Source organism: Malaclemys terrapin, chromosome 11 (genome assembly GCF_027887155.1).
Source record: "Malaclemys terrapin pileata isolate rMalTer1 chromosome 11, rMalTer1.hap1, whole genome shotgun sequence".
In the NCBI taxonomy this organism is placed as follows: Eukaryota; Metazoa; Chordata; order Testudines; family Emydidae; genus Malaclemys; species Malaclemys terrapin.
In genome coordinates, this window is record NC_071515.1 from 8,924,295 (window position 1) to 8,939,880 (window position 15,586).

At 42.8% G+C, this 15,586-nt stretch overlaps 1 protein-coding gene across 7 annotated transcripts in view; it reads right to left on the reverse strand.

Moving 5' to 3' along the window:
• Positions 1–15,586, reverse strand: part of HDAC4 (histone deacetylase 4) — a 439,923-nt gene that overhangs the window by 254,249 nt on the left and 170,088 nt on the right. For 6 of the 7 annotated variants that reach the window (XM_054043721.1, XM_054043725.1, XM_054043723.1 and 3 more), the window contains exon 3: positions 11,319–11,390. The exons of the other annotated variant lie outside the window; for it this stretch is intronic. In XM_054043721.1, coding sequence (XP_053899696.1) covers positions 11,319–11,390 — 72 coding nt within the window. The remainder of the gene's footprint in view (positions 1–11,318; positions 11,391–15,586) is intronic. 7 annotated transcript variants of the gene reach the window in all.

The following is a 15,586-nucleotide window of genomic DNA, read 5'->3' on the forward strand; positions in this document are numbered from 1 at the left end:
AGAGCCAATTTCACAAAGGGAAAACAATTATAAGTCAAATCAGATGGGAAGAAGTATTTAATCAGAAAAATGTAAGTGACAATCCACAGTTAAGGAAGAAGGCTGAGCTGGTAAAAAAATCGACATGGTTTAGAAGGGAAGGAAGGCAGCTAGAAAATAATTATATATATTAACAAATGGAAGAAAGGGGAAGTTGCTAGTAATGAATATAAATCAGAATTTAAGAATTACAGAAAACTGATAAAAGAAACCAACGACACAAGGATAAATCTACGGCCAACCAAGTTAAGGACAATAAGGAATATTTTTTAAATATATAAGGAACAAAAAGAATCTGGACAATGATATTAGTTCTTTAGAAGATGGAAATGGTAGAAATATCAGTATGACTGCAGAAAAGGCAGAAGTATTCAATAAATGTTTCTGCTCTGGATATGGGGAAAAAATCATATGATATAGTCTCATGCTGATAACACTCTTTCCATTCCACTAGTATCTCTGGATGATGTTAAACAGAAGCTACTAAAGTTAGATATTTTAAAAATCAGCAGGTCCAGATAACTTGCATCCAAGTTTTGAAAGAGCTACTGAGGAGATCGCCGGACCATTAATGCTGATTCTCAGTAAATGTTGGAACACTTCTTCCAGAAGATGGGAAGAAAGCTCATGTGCCAATTTTAAAAAAAGGGTAAACAGGATGACCCAGATAATTACAGGCCTGTCAGCCTGACATCGCTCCCAGGCAAGATAATAGAACAGCCAATACAGGATTTGATTATTAAAGGAGGATAATATAATTAATGCAAATCAACATGTGTTTACAGATAATAAAATCTGTCTAACTTAATATTTTTTCTGATGATATTACACGTTTGCTTGATAAAGGTAATAGTGTTGATGTAATATACTTAGACTTCTATAAGGTGTTTGACTTGGTACCTCCACAACATTTTGATTAAAAAATTACAAAAGATATCAAATTAACATGGCACATATTAATAGATTAAAATCTAACTATACAATAGATCTCAAAATGTAATTGTGAACAGGGAATCATCAAGTAGCTTTGTTTCCAGTGGGGTCCCAAAGGGATCGACTCTTGGCCCTACACTATATAACATTTTTATCACTGACCTGGAAGAAAACAAAAATCACTGAAAGTTTGCATCTGACACAAATATTGGGGGAATGGTAAATAATGAAGCAGATAGATCATTCATTGTGATCACTCTGAATCACTTTGTATATCAGATGTAAGTGAACAATATGCATTTGAATATGGCTAACTGTAAATGTACACATCCAGGGACAAAAAATGTAGGCCACACTTATAGGATGGGAGACTATCCTGGGAAGTAGTGACTTTGAAAAAGTTTGGAGGGTCACAGTGGATAATCTGCTGAACATAAGCTCCCAGTGTGATGCTGTGGCCAAAAGAGCTAGTGCAATCTTGGAATTCATCAGCAAGGGAATCTTGAGTAGTTGAGCAGTTATTTTACTGCTCTATTTTGTATTTGTGCAACTACCACTGGAATACTGCGTCCAGTTCTGGTGTCCACAATTCAAGAAGAATGTTGATAAAGGCCTGGTCTTCACTGGGGGCCCGGGGGGGGGGGGGGTCGATGTAAGATACGCAACTTCAGCTACGGCAATATCGTAGCTGAAGTTAACGTATCTTATTCCGACTTGCCTCCCATCCTCACGGCGCGGGATCGACGGCCGCAGCTCCCCTGTCAACTCCGCTACCACCGCTCGCGCCAGTGGAGTTCCGGAGTCGACAGGGAGCGCATTTGGGGATCGATATATCGCGAGACGCGATAATCGATCCCCAATAAATCGATCGCTACCACGGTGGGTAATCTGGACGTACGCAAAGTGGAGAGGGTTCAGAGAAGAGCCCAAGAATTAGTACAGGATTAGAAAACATGCCTTATATAGTGAGACTCCGAGCTCAATCTACTTAGTTTAATAAAGAGAAGGCTGATTAGTCTATTAAGTTCTATGTGGGGAACAAATATTTAATAATAGCCTCTTCAGTCTAGCAGAGAAAGGTATAACAGGATCCAATGGCTGGAAGCTGAAGATGGACAAATTCAGACTGGAAAGAAGGTGAAAATTTTTGTCAGTGAGAGCAATTAGCCGTTTGAACTATTTACAAAGGGTCATGGTAGATTCCCCACCCCTGATGATGCTTAAAATGAATTTTGGATATTCTAACAAATCTGCTCTAGAAATCATTCTGGGGAAGTTCTATGGTCTGTGTTATAAAGGAGTTCAGACCAGATGACCACAGTAGTCCCTTCTAGCCTTGGAATCTATGAAAGACTGCATCAAGATGTCATGTCATATTGCAACCGGAAGAATAACATCTGTTTAATTGCCTAGGTACTGGGAGTGAAGAGGGGTTCACTCCTCCATCCCCCCAGCCCAACTATTACAAGGGGATATTGTTCCTCCCTTCTCAACCTTCTATCTACCCTCTTGCTGGTCTGGGGTTTTTCTTCTCTTCCTTGCTTTGTTTCTCTATTTCTCAGTACTGTGAAGAGGGGAAAGGAGTAATGAGAGGCAAGTTCAGTGTGTCAGATGGGGTGGCTGACACACTGATCTGATCTTGGATTCAAATGCCTTGCCCTGAAAAGCTATGTAGATGATACACCCTGTTGTCCTGTTCAACATGTCCTCTCTCATTAAAACAGTTTCCTACGCCCAGAGCTGTATGCTGTTGCTGAGCATGTAACAGTTGCATTTGCTTATTGGATCACTGGACTACACAGATCCAATTAATTATGCCAAAAGCACTTCAGGGATTCCTGAAATATGAAGTGCCATCACAGAAATCTATTCTGGATCAAGCCAAACGTTTTTGTGGAAAAATATACTGTGAATAAAATAATTGTTTCCAACTTGAGGCTAACTCTGTGGACTATCAAAAGTAGCAGATAATTTCCTGTCATGTGTTGTGAAAAATTTTTGCTAAGGAGTTTTTGTCAGTATTACTAGCATAAAATCCCATGTTGAATACAACTTCTGTACTTTCTTGCTGTATTCATTCTTCAGAAATGATTAAGGCAATTCCTTACCTGAATGGTGGAACTGACAGTCAGAACCTAGGAAAGTTTAAAGTTTGATCATGGTCTCCCACTCCATCCTAAAGCTGTAAATCCTGGTTGACAAAACTGAAGTTACAAATGGAGGACTAATTTTCATTGCTATATAGCAGACACAGAAATGGGCCTCTCAAAGACACTGATAAATCCAAACGGTCTTACAAACACGGCATTCTGAATCATCTCCAGTGAAAAGCAGAATACTGATGGAACATATGTTAATCATATGTATCCAAAGAGTACTTTCCTGGCACGAAAGAAATCAGAGCCCGCTTCCTCTGACTGCCATTTTCTCCAGCAGGGTTGTAGATCCAGGCAAAATAAAGAGGTTACAATTATATATATAGAAAGTTGGATGAAATGAACAAAGTAACTGATAGGTCACATCTGAAACCTGAAGAATTTCCTACTGAAAAATTCTTAAGTTCAGGATCAACTCCCCATGAAATATTAATCACTTATTTTTCACTCATGGCACATTAATGTCATTTTTAGAAAACCTAGAGGCAATGAGAACCAATTACTGATTAAAGATGCAAATGATTCTTTAAATTTTTGTTCATATCTTTAATTTTTCTTCTTCCCCTACAAAATCTGAAAGCTCACTGTAAATACTGTCTTGCATTCAAAGGTCCTCTTCTAACACTGCTTTGCGGATATATAAATGCAAATTCACATGTTTTAGATTTTTGGGACAGAGAGGCAGGTGTGCAAGTCACACTTCTGTGCCCATACAAGACTGTGGTGAACCAAAGTATCTGCAGAGGATCAACATGGGGAATTTTAATAACCTGAATAGGGTCAGGGAGGGGTAAATAAGCAACTGGAGCCTTGTTGTAAAGGGAGCAGAGAGGGAGAAGTAGCTGAGGATGTGTATTATTCATCCGATGTGAATTGTGCTAAGGGTTAAAAATAATACTTCACATTTCAATGCTGCTTGACATTTTCAAAGAGGTGAGCAAATATTCATGAACTAACCCTACAACCCCAGTGAAATAGGTACCATATATACTCGATCATAAGCCGGTTAGTTTATAAGCTGACCCTCCCAAAGATGGATAAGTAAAAATGGAAAATGTTTATAATGCGTTCATAAGCCGACCCTATAATTCAGGGGTCAGCAAACTTTGGCCATCAGGATAAGCGGCTGGCGGGTCGAGATGGTTTCTTTACCTCGAGCGTCCACAGGCACGGAGGTAAACCTACCTAAACAAAATGTCCCAGTGTACCAGCTGCTTACCCTGATGGGCCAGGACAGCAACTGGTGGGGAATTTTTTTGGGGGGGAGGGAGGAGGCGGAGAAGAAGGGGAAGGCTGGGAGTCAGGGGAGTAACACCTGTGACCACCCCCCCACATGACCCCACCCCTAGCCTGGGACCCCCACACTCTCCCCATCCCATCCCTTCCCACCTTATCTGGGGATGGCCAGGGAAGGATATCTCTGACCTAGCTGGAGCAGCTCTGGCAGGCTGGGCAGCGCGGCCGCAGCCTGCTCCGGTGGGCCAGACCGGGCGGTGTGGACGCAGCATGTTCCAGCAGGCTGGACCAGGTGGCACGGCCACAGCCTGCTCTGGGGGGCGGGGCCGAGCGGCATGGCTGCAGCCTACCAGCCCCAGAGCTGCAGCTGCTTTGGAGGCAAGGGGGAGAGCAGCATGGCCAGAAGCGGAGAGACTCTGGCCCTGCTTCTTCCCTTCTGTCTCTGCTGTCTCTCTTTGCTCCCTCTGTTGGGGGGAGGGGCTGTGTCCCACCTCTCCCTCTCTATAGCCGTTCATAAGCCGACCACCTTCTCTAGTGCTTCCCTTTTTTACTAAAAAAATTCGGCTTATGGACAAGTATATACAGTAAGTGTCATTTCCATTCTTATATATGAGGAAATGGACACAGAAAGTTACATGACACATCCAAGGCCAAACAGCAAGCCAATGGGGAAAAAAAAGCTTAGCACTTAGGAGCTCCCAGTTCTCAGCTCTGTCTTTATTCCACAAGACTAGGCTGCCTGAAGACTAGATACTATGAAAATCAAAATGGGGTTTGACGAGATTTGAATCCAGAAAGGTACTAGAAAATAAATATATAGGACAATTTCTGGATTCAAATCTCCTCAGACCCTCTAGTGTAGGAAGGAGTTATCTTCAGGTGGACATAATTAATTTGCTTTTAGGTGGAAATTGTAATGAAACGTTGGCAGTCCTACCCTGCCATTTTTCTGTCTTATGCAAGATCATCTAAAAATGCCACCCCTATGTGATTTAATAAACATACCAAACCTAGAGACGCAAAAACCACCAGAGAGGCATACAGTTATCATTAGATAACAGTATAGTCGTTAATGTTAACAAGTACACTTGTTTAATTGGGTTACCACACGGATGCCAACAAATGTGTCATTTTACAGTAACTTGGCAGTTAACCTTTGTTACCACTATAGGTTCCGTCTCCATGAAGGCTTTGCCATGTAGTATACCAAGTATAGTAAAACACTCAGCTTGAGAAATCTTCTGGAGTGTTAATAATCCTGTGTGCTATCCGTTTTAATGGTCTCCTTTCTTGAACAAGACCAAATAGCTCTGAGTATCCAAGAATTCTAAGTGACCTGTCTGAAATGTGAACCAGGTTCAGAAAACCACAGTGAACTGAGCAAACTTCTGCATTTTCTTCAAAAGCTTTTAGATTAGAGGAACTAGAGGCAGTGATCTGATAGCTGGAAAGTCTCAATGCACTGAAAAGGCACCCCCGTTCCTTTTGGATGTCTAGACCAAGAAACAGAGACAATAAACTTCCGTCTTGACAAACTGCTCTATTACAGAGTCCATCTCCTTGTGATGGCCAATTTCTAAACAACTGTAGCTTTTTAAAAAAGAATCTGTGAAAGTGAGACTGGCAAATTAGGTCCAAGAAGAGGATGAAGCAAGGAACTGAAATTTCATGCAGTCTATTGCTATAGCACCAGGGTTCTCAAACAGGGGGTTGTGAGGTTATTATGTGAGGGGTCGCAAGCTGCCAGCTCCACCCCAAACCCTGCTTTGCCTCCAGCATTTATAATGGTGTTAAATATATTTAAAAGTGTTTTTAATTTATAAAAGGGGTCACATTCAGCGGCTTGCTTTGTGAAAGGGGTCACCAGTACAAAAGTTTGAGAATCACTGCTATAGCACTTTTCTTTTGCTGAACTTCTATTAAAGGCATTACACGGCAGTCTCAGAGTCAGGGAAAACTTCCACAGTAATATGTTGACAAATGTTGACTGTGTAGGCTATTAAGACAGTAGTAGAATCTATTTACTTTTTCCTTTTGCTTACTACCAATCCCTAGCACTTATGGGGGATTACTCTGTATCTTGGGCAGCAACAGGCTTTGTTTAGCCTACTTAAAATGTTGAAACCTCCCATCTCTGGTCTGCTACGGTCATTACAACCACCAAGATTTTCCATCAAACCAGTGAGGCGTGGTGGTTAAGGTTGCTATTGCTGACGTAATCATCTTGATACACCTTTTCCACTCTGACATCCACATTACAGAGTAAATAGCATCTGTTAGCTATGCTTAAACACTGCTCTAAATACCTGCTTTATAAGCAGCATATTATCTCCCTCATTAACCAATTCTTTTACAGTGGTTGGTATGACATGTCAAAGTAATTGCTTTGTTCCTTGAATGCCATCTATCTATAAAAACCACAGCCAAAACATTGTTAAGGAATGTGTTAATACTTTCCTGGAACAAACTCAGTCAATGTATTGGAATATGCTACAAGGACACAGGCCAGTCACCTTTAAACCGGACAGATCTGTCATGACGTGCATAGTAGATCAGCTGTGGGAAAACTAGTGCCAATTTGCACTAAGAACTTTTGAGTTTAAGAAGAACATGTTCCCATGGTGCATTCCAGCATTTTCCTGACAAATTATATACACCAAGTTGTTTTCATACTTCCAATAGTAGAGAAATTGCTTAAGATTATTTCAATTGTAGCAAATGAGCAACAATAAAGTTTATACTGACAAGAAAACTACTTCACATAAGTGTTTCCAGCTTAAGCGGCATGAAACTTTAAAAAAAAAAAATCATACTCATTCTAGTGCTAAAATGAAAGTACACTTAATGTAGACATTATTGTTATTGATCAAACATTCAATGAGGGCATTCTACAAAACATTATAATATTTGATTTAAATCCTGAAGAGGCTAATCTATATATTTTACATAATGCATCAATTCTGATTAAAATGTTGGAGATTCTAGTTTTACAATGAAAACCTCAAAGCAGCTTTCATTCAAGTGGCATAGACAAATATCATTAATACAAGCTCACATTTTAATATATAGGCTAAACTCCTGTGTGCAGAACCTCACATCCTCACCATTGATCGAAGTTCATTGAATAAGCAGACTGACATCTAGTGAGCACCTGCGAGCTAAAACACAGACATGTGAAAAGCTATTTCTCAAGCTATGTGTGTTTGGTTCATGCAGCTTGAAAACCTAATCAGTTTGGTCAGAAGACCTTAGAACCACCTATTAACTTTTCTGAATTCAGCAAATAAAAACAAAGGGTAAGGCCCATTATATGAAAAAAAAAATCCCTATTACAAAGTACAGCATTTTTTGCTTCCCCTAAAGTTGCTGCTGACTTAGACATCTTTTATGTCATCTGAATACTATTGCAGCATTAATGAGTTCCATTAGTTTGAAGACTAAAAGAAATTTCCAGCTAAACTTATTTATGTAACTTTTTAAAAAAATCAGCAAGCTCAATTACAAATAATGCAATTCCGAAGAGAAAATGTTTCCTTTCTTCACAATCATTACACATTAAGTCTTCCATTAACCAGGAAGAAAAAGTTATATTTTAAGAAATAATTATCCTACAAATTAGATTTGAACATATACATATGAAAGTATTTTAGTTTTGCTATGCCAGTGACTGAACTACAGAAAAATGTATGCCTGATCCACCTCTAAAACTCAAAGAAAATGTTAGTTTTATATATTTAAATTATATATTTGAAGGACACTTCCATGCAACTTTGAAAATAGTTGTTAAAAATAATCTCTTCTCCATTATTTATAACACTCTCTAAGATACTGGAAAACCACCTGTGCCTGACAGATTTTAGCCTCTTCCTAAATGTTTTCTTCTCTGTTCCTAATGAAGCAGAAGTCACCATTGTTTCATTTATAATTCTTTCTTGTAATGCAACATCATGAATCACATCAGCAAGGATATGAGCAACTTTGGAAATTATGTTTATTTACTAAACTGCTACTTCACAGCTGACACACAGAGTTTACATACTGTGTTATTTTGGTCCTGCAAAATTGTAGCTTTAAAAAAAAAAAACACATCGTAACAAGAAATTGTAATTGTGATCACCTACAACATAAGGTAGATGAAATTATGTTCCTAAACTGTTCTTAAAAGCCACCAACAGATCAGGTTCCAGCTATATTAGAGACTGCAGGCAACATTTTCAAAAGTTCCTACATCACTTAGGCACTTAAGTTCCACTGAAAAATCAATGGGACTCAATGAGAGAAGTTCCAAAATCACTTAGGCACTTTGGAATATTTCACCCTGCATCTCTGACAATTGCATGCAGCGTAGTTATAGCCCTGTCAGCCCCTGGATATTAGACAGACAAGGTGGGTGAGGATAATCTTTTACTGGACCAAGTTCTGTTGGTGAGTGAGACAAGCTTTCAAGCCACACAGAGCTCTCCTTCATGTCTGGGAAAGGTACACTCCCAGCATCACAGCAAAATGCAAGGTGGAACAGATTGTTCACAATAAGTAGTTGGCACATATTGTAAGGGACCACTAATCCCCTCTTTTGTTCGATGACTGCAGAGATGTTAACAGGCCACTCTACCGTGAATAGTCCCTTACAATATGTACTAAATATTTATCCTAAGCAATCTGTTCCACCTTGCATTTTGCTGTGATGCTGGGAGTGTACCTTTCCCAGACCTGAAGAAGAGCTGTGCGTGGCTTGAAAGCTTGTCTCACTCACCAACAGAACATGGTCCAATAAAATATTGTCGTCACCCATCCTGTCTCTCTAAGTCATTTGCACTCCTTTATGACACTGCAGATCACAAAGGCCTGAATGAAGCATTCAAGACACAGGGACAAGGCATTCTCAGTTGAGGGGATCTGGTTGTGGAATGAATCTTCAAAGGAGAATAGAGAAATCCAGAGTCCTGTCACCTTTGGGAATGACAAAACATTCCCCTTCAATAAAGCTTTTCCATCATTACCAGAATGACATTGACAGCATCTACCACGATGTCTTCCCTTCTTGAAGTTATTTTAAGCAAAGCTTTTTATAACCCAAAAGGGAAGAACCAAAGACAACTCTATTAAGTGCACTAGGTAACTTGTAACTTACTATTACCAATAACAACGAGGAGTCCTTGTGGCACTTCAGAGACTAACACATTTATTTGGGCATAAACTTTCGTGCGTGCTTGTCCATAAAAACATGCTAACCTATTTCTTATGCCCTCCTTGCTGAAACATGTCAACCTAGCCCTCTGGTCTTTTGATTCCTGGGAAGTATGGAACAAAGCTCCCTTCTGTCTTTCATATAGTGTCACATGTTTTAAAAGGAGGGGTTGTTTTTTCTGCAAAAAATCTCCTCCCTGATATTAAGAAACCCAAGAGCAGGGCCGGCTCCAGGCACCAGGCACCCAACCACATGCTTGGGGCAGCACCTGGTAAGGGGCGGCGGGGGGGCGGGGGGGTGCGGCGCGGCATTCCGCTGGGGGTAGGGCGCTCCGGCGGCGCGGCGCTCGGCGGGGGAGGACAGCTTCCGGTGGTGCGGGGCGTGGCGCTGGGAGGGGGGGGGGGTTCGGCGGTGGGGACGGGGCTTTTTTTTGCTGCTTGGGGCAGCAAAAAAGTTAGAGCCGGCCCTGCCCAAGAGCATCGTTGGGTGCTTAAGAGCAGGCCGGGTTTTAGGAAAACATGAACTTGTAACCTCAGACAATGGTCAGAATCCATGTATCACAGGTGACTGGGGGTCATCAGAGACATAAAACCTCCAGTCTGCCTCGAACAGAGAGGGCCTGCACATTACTGGTAATTGCAGGCAGCAGGCTTAATACTATGGAATATTTTAAAAACCCTTGCGATTTTGGTGCCTGGTGAAAAATGGATTAAGAGCCTGTGAAAGCTCTCCACAGAGAGACTTCGCCATCCCTCCCACGAAGAAAGGACCTGAGGGAGGGAGGAATAGGCCAAAGTGAATCCAGGATGGCCTTTTTTCTATAGCCCTCCGCTCCACAGCTAATCTTCAAGCTCTCAGCACTTCTATGCCTGTGGCCCAGCAGACAAGCAACAATACCATCCACACTGAAGACTGCTTGTGCTTGATGCCCAAATCAGGTCTTGTCCCTCAGAGACAAGCTTTTTAAATTCCTAATGTTTCTAGTGGGAAAAAAAAAAATCAACCCCAGGTTTAAGATCTCTATCCATATCGCCACATGACCCTTGACCATGAAGACCTGGTACTCCAGTTTAAAGATAGCAGCTGTGATTTGCAGATATTTTTACCCAGTACCCACCGATGTCATTGATCCCAGGGGTCAACATTCTAAGAACTGTGGGAATTCTGCACATTAGAAAATCAAAACCCAAGAGTCAGAATTCTCCCAGGTGGTATCTTTAGAAAGAATTCTGTTTAATTAGTTCTGCCACCCCTGACATCATGCTAGTCACTATCTCTCTGTCAGTCCTCTCTGATAAATCTTGGCATAAGAAGGCACTTTACTCCTCACTCTTTCTCCCCAGCTCCTAAAGAGCAGCAACTCAGAGGCCACTTCACTTTGAAATTCCCTCCAGCCTGTGAGAAGACCAGTAATTCAGGAGTTACTCTGCTCTTGGTCCCCCCTCACTTTCTGTGAACAACCCGCAGCTCCAGCCACTCTGCCTTCTCCCTGCCCCCCTAATAAAAAAAACCCAAGAGCACCTGGACTGTTCCTGCTCCTTTCCTCTTACTTCTCCTTCAGAAGAGCCAGCAGCTCCCCAATCACACTCACTCGATCAACATTTTCACTCACCATGGAAAAGTGAATTTTTATAAATCCTAGTAGACATCATTCAATAAATTTACAGCTGTAATCTGCTAACCCTTTTACAATAGAAAGTAAGACAATACTCTGCATGCCTTTCTTCTTGGAATAACACTCAACAGAAATGTATTTTTCTTCTTACCAGAACTGGGCATATGGTTCACTCTAGGTGGATTTAGCAGCTCTACTGGCTGATCTCGGCCAGAAAGTCCATCTGGAAAACACAAAAAGGATTTGACATCACCACCTGTTTGCGGAATGTCTAAAGTAGTTCAATTAACCAAAGTCACTAACAGAGCCAGCACTAGGGGTATGCAGACTAAGCAATTGCTTAGGACCCCAAGCAGCTCAAGGGTTGGTGGGGTGGGGGGGGGGGGCTGTTAATTATTAGCATGTGTTTGGAAGGGGGCAAAAATATTCCTGCTTAGGGCCCACAATGGGCTAGCACCACCTCTGGTCACTAACTATCAATGCAAAGGAAAAAAATACCAATAATAACAAATCACTTTAAACAAGGATTCTCTAAAGTCAGCACCATAACAATCACTATATCATATATCAAGCCAGAAAATATGAAACCTACTTTAATCTGTTCTGCTTTGGTTTTTATTTAGTTGTAATGTCAGAATTCAGGGAGCCTTACTTGTCAGTCTTGCTACTAAAAAGGTACAGAAAATAAGTCCTATCATTGAATAAATAAATGGCTATTTATTTTTCTTTTTAACAATAGTATGGTGAAGTTGCTAACAGAAACACAGTCCTGGGAGGCACATTCTAAGAACAGCTGTAATATGCTGAAGAGATGGTAAAGAAAACAGAGTGCGGTGCAGGAGATTAAAATGCACAGACATGCATCATGCACCTTGTTTTGCAGTAGTTTGGATTTCAGAAAAGGCACATCAAAAAAAAAAACCACATTTATTTTGTACGATATGCAGAAGTCCATCTTGTCAAAGCATTTTTCCATTTTTTAAAGATTACATTTTCCATACAAAACAAGTTGAGGCAGAAACGGAAGTTCTTACAAGCAACTACTTCACAATGTCACACCAGACTTCTTGACTTTTGCCCAAAAATGAAAGAGCAAACACTTAGAAGTATTTGTTGACCATGCAACTATGGCCCACACCCACTTCCCCCACTTTTTTGTTGTTGTTGTTAATTCTTCTCCTACATGCGGCTGTCTACCACCTTCTAAAGTCATGTGAATCAAGCTATATACAGTTCTAGAAACATCAAAGCAGGTATCCTATCTCTCACAGTCAAATCAAAAGACAGCACTGAGTTTATGATTTACATGTTAATGTTTCTTCATTACATAAACAACACTGGCTCATCTTTTCTGCATATTTTCTCTACTCCAAAAAGTCTGAAGAGAAAATGTAATTAAAAGTCCTATCTGTTGTGTGCATCAGTTGTCTCTTAGTATCACTTTTGATTTGGTAAAATCTCAGGTACAATATATCAATAAAATGAGCTGTGTCATGAGCTTTTCTTTTCAAATGGAAGCAAATATTGCCCCTCAAACACATGCCAGTTAAACAGTTTGGATGTTCATTTTTTATTAAAGGAAATAGAATAGCCAGTAAAATAATGAATGATCCCACAGCTGCAGTGGAATGAATATGAGAGATTTGTCTATAAGAAATTGGTGTTTGGATGAGGACTAGGTTCTGCTGAGGGTTAATCTGGACAGCTAATACTAAACTGGAGGAGGGAAAAGAAGAACTGGCTAAACTTATATCAACATTATTAACAGGTGGTGTACAATCATTTATGAATCAGGCTCACAACTTTGTGGTTTTATTAGAACAAAGGTTACATAGCAAAGAGCCCACTGTCCCATCTGTGCTTAATAAGGAGAGTGCAACTTTTTGTTTGGGATGTGGCACTTGGTACACTTATCTATGCATTTGTCACCTTACCATTAGACTACTGTAATACTATTTAGGGCTACACCTAAATTATTCAGAAGCAGAAGACCCTCCAGAATGCAGTAACTCGTGTATTAAGCAGAGCTTTGCACTAGGAATACATGTATTCTGCAAGCTTTCTGTAGGTTTCCAGGTGGCATTCAGGGAACTGGTCTTAATTATTTGGATCTGGGTTACCAGACTGAAGGCCTCTCCTTCCTGTATTACACTGCCATAGCTTTAATCATCAGAGATGTTAAAGTGAAGCTCTCTCAATACAGAAGAGGGTGCTGGTGGCAGAGGGTTCTCTGTGAGAGCCTCCTGCCTCTGGAAGGACTTCTCCCCACCCCCTTACTATGCAGGGGTCTAGAGCAGGGGTGGAGAATCTTTTTTCCTATCGGGAGCCACTGAACCATAGAAAATATCTGTCACTGGCCACACATAGCCCCACGGGAGAGCGCAGAGGCTCGGGGCTTCCCCTAGGCTCCGGGGTGGAGCCAGAAATGAGAGGTTCAGGGTGCAGGAGGGGGCTGGGGCCAAGAGGTTTTGAGTGCGGGAGCAGACTCAGGACTGGGGCAGGGGCTTGGGGTGCAGGCTTCAGCCGGGTGCCACTTACCTCAGGTGGCTCCCAGTCGGTGGCAGGGCTAAGACGACTCCCTCTCTCCCACCCTGGCCCCGTGCCACTCCTGGAAGCGGCCACGATATGGCCAGGCAGCTCTGCACAGTGTGCGCTGTCCATGCCCACAGACGCTGCCCCTGCAGTTCCCATTGGCCACGGTTCCCCATTGGGGGCCTACAGGCGGGGGTAGGCACACGCAGACTTGGAGCTTTCTTGATCGCCCCTGCGCTTAGGGGCCACCAACCAACCAGCCTGGCCCCTAGCTTCCCCCCACAGCAGGACAAACTGGCGCTTGCAGCTCCAGCCCCATTTGGGGGTGCCGAGGCTCAGGGCTTCCGGCCCGTGGTGCGGAGACTAGACACGGGCTGTATGAAATTAAGCAGGGGGCCAGATCCGGCCCACAGGCTGGAGGTTCCCCATCCCTGGTCTAGAGTTTTAGCATTGGAGACATGCTGATCTTTAGCAGGGTATTTGGAGAATGGATGGAATTACAATTAGCCACAGTTATTTACTGGCATAAGATAGTTACAGTCTGGGGCCAGCTCAGCTTGTAATTGTATGGATTCTGGCTACTGACTTAAAGAGTTTAGGATTTTTTATTATTGTGAATGTTCAGTTTTAGAAGGGCTGCCTGATCTTGTGATGGATATTTCTAGTATCTTTTTATAAATCTAAATAAGAAAGATGCCCAAATAATTGAGTTTTCAAAAAAACACATATCAAAACAATTAAACCTTTTTGTTACTCTTTTTTTATTCAGCCTCAATAATATGCTCAGTTCAGTACAAGAGAAAATTTGTTTTAAAAACCTCTTCCTTAAAACATTGAAATCTTAAGAAACAGGAGTATACTGAGTAAGCCAGAGTTTTTGTTTTTATAAAAGTTATGAAAACACTATTTAGCATGGAAGGAAGTGAGTTACTAAGAGAAATTTTCATGGAGAGGACAGTAGGTTTCCTAGCACTTAGAAGTACATATGTTTTAGGGTTACCATTCGTCCGGATTTACCCGGACATGTCCTCCTTTTTGTGCTAAAAATAGCGTCCAGGGGGAATTTGTAAATCACTCAAAATGTCCGGGATTCCCCCCCCCCCCCCCCCCGCCCCGGCAGAGCAGAGCGAGCGGCTGGGAGGGCTGCAGGAAAGTCACGGGCTGGACTCCGGAGCAGCTGTAGAGGAGCTCCTCCCCCCCCCCCCCTGCATTCTGAGCCGGCAGCTCTTCCTCCCCTGCAGCCCAGCCCCCACTCCCGCAGCACTGTGCAGGGCCAGGGACCGGGTTGTGTGTTGTGCTGGGGAGGCGCAGCCACGTGTCCGGCTCGCACAGAGCCCAACACCCTGTTCTGAGCAGCAGGGTAAGGGGGCCAGGGGGCAGGAGAAGGGGCAGGAAGGTTCTGGAGGGGGCAGTCAAGAAACAGGGGGGGGGTCGGGAGTTCAGGGGGGGGCTTTTTGGGGGGAGTGGAGAAAGTTTTGGGCAGTCAGGGTACAGGTAGGGGGTAGGGTCCTGGGGGGCAGTTGGGGGGGGGTCTTAGGAGGGGGCAGTTGGGGGACAAGGAACAGGGAGTCTTAGGTAGGGGGTGGGGTTCTGGAGGGCAGTTAGGAGCAGGGGTCCCAGGAGGGGGCAGTCAGGGGACAAGGAGCGGGAGGGGGGCTGGGAGTTCTGGGGGGGAGCTGTCAGGGGGCAGGAGTGGGGAGAGGGATCGGAGCAGTCAGGGGACAGGGAGCAAAGGGGTTTAGATGGGTTGGGAGTTCTGGGGGGGGGATGTCAGGGGGTGGGGAGTGGTTGGATGGGGCGTGGGAGTCCCAGGGGTCTGTCTGGGGGTGGGGGTGTGGATAAGGGTTGGGGCAGTCAGGGGACAAGAGGCAGGGAGGCTTAGGTAGG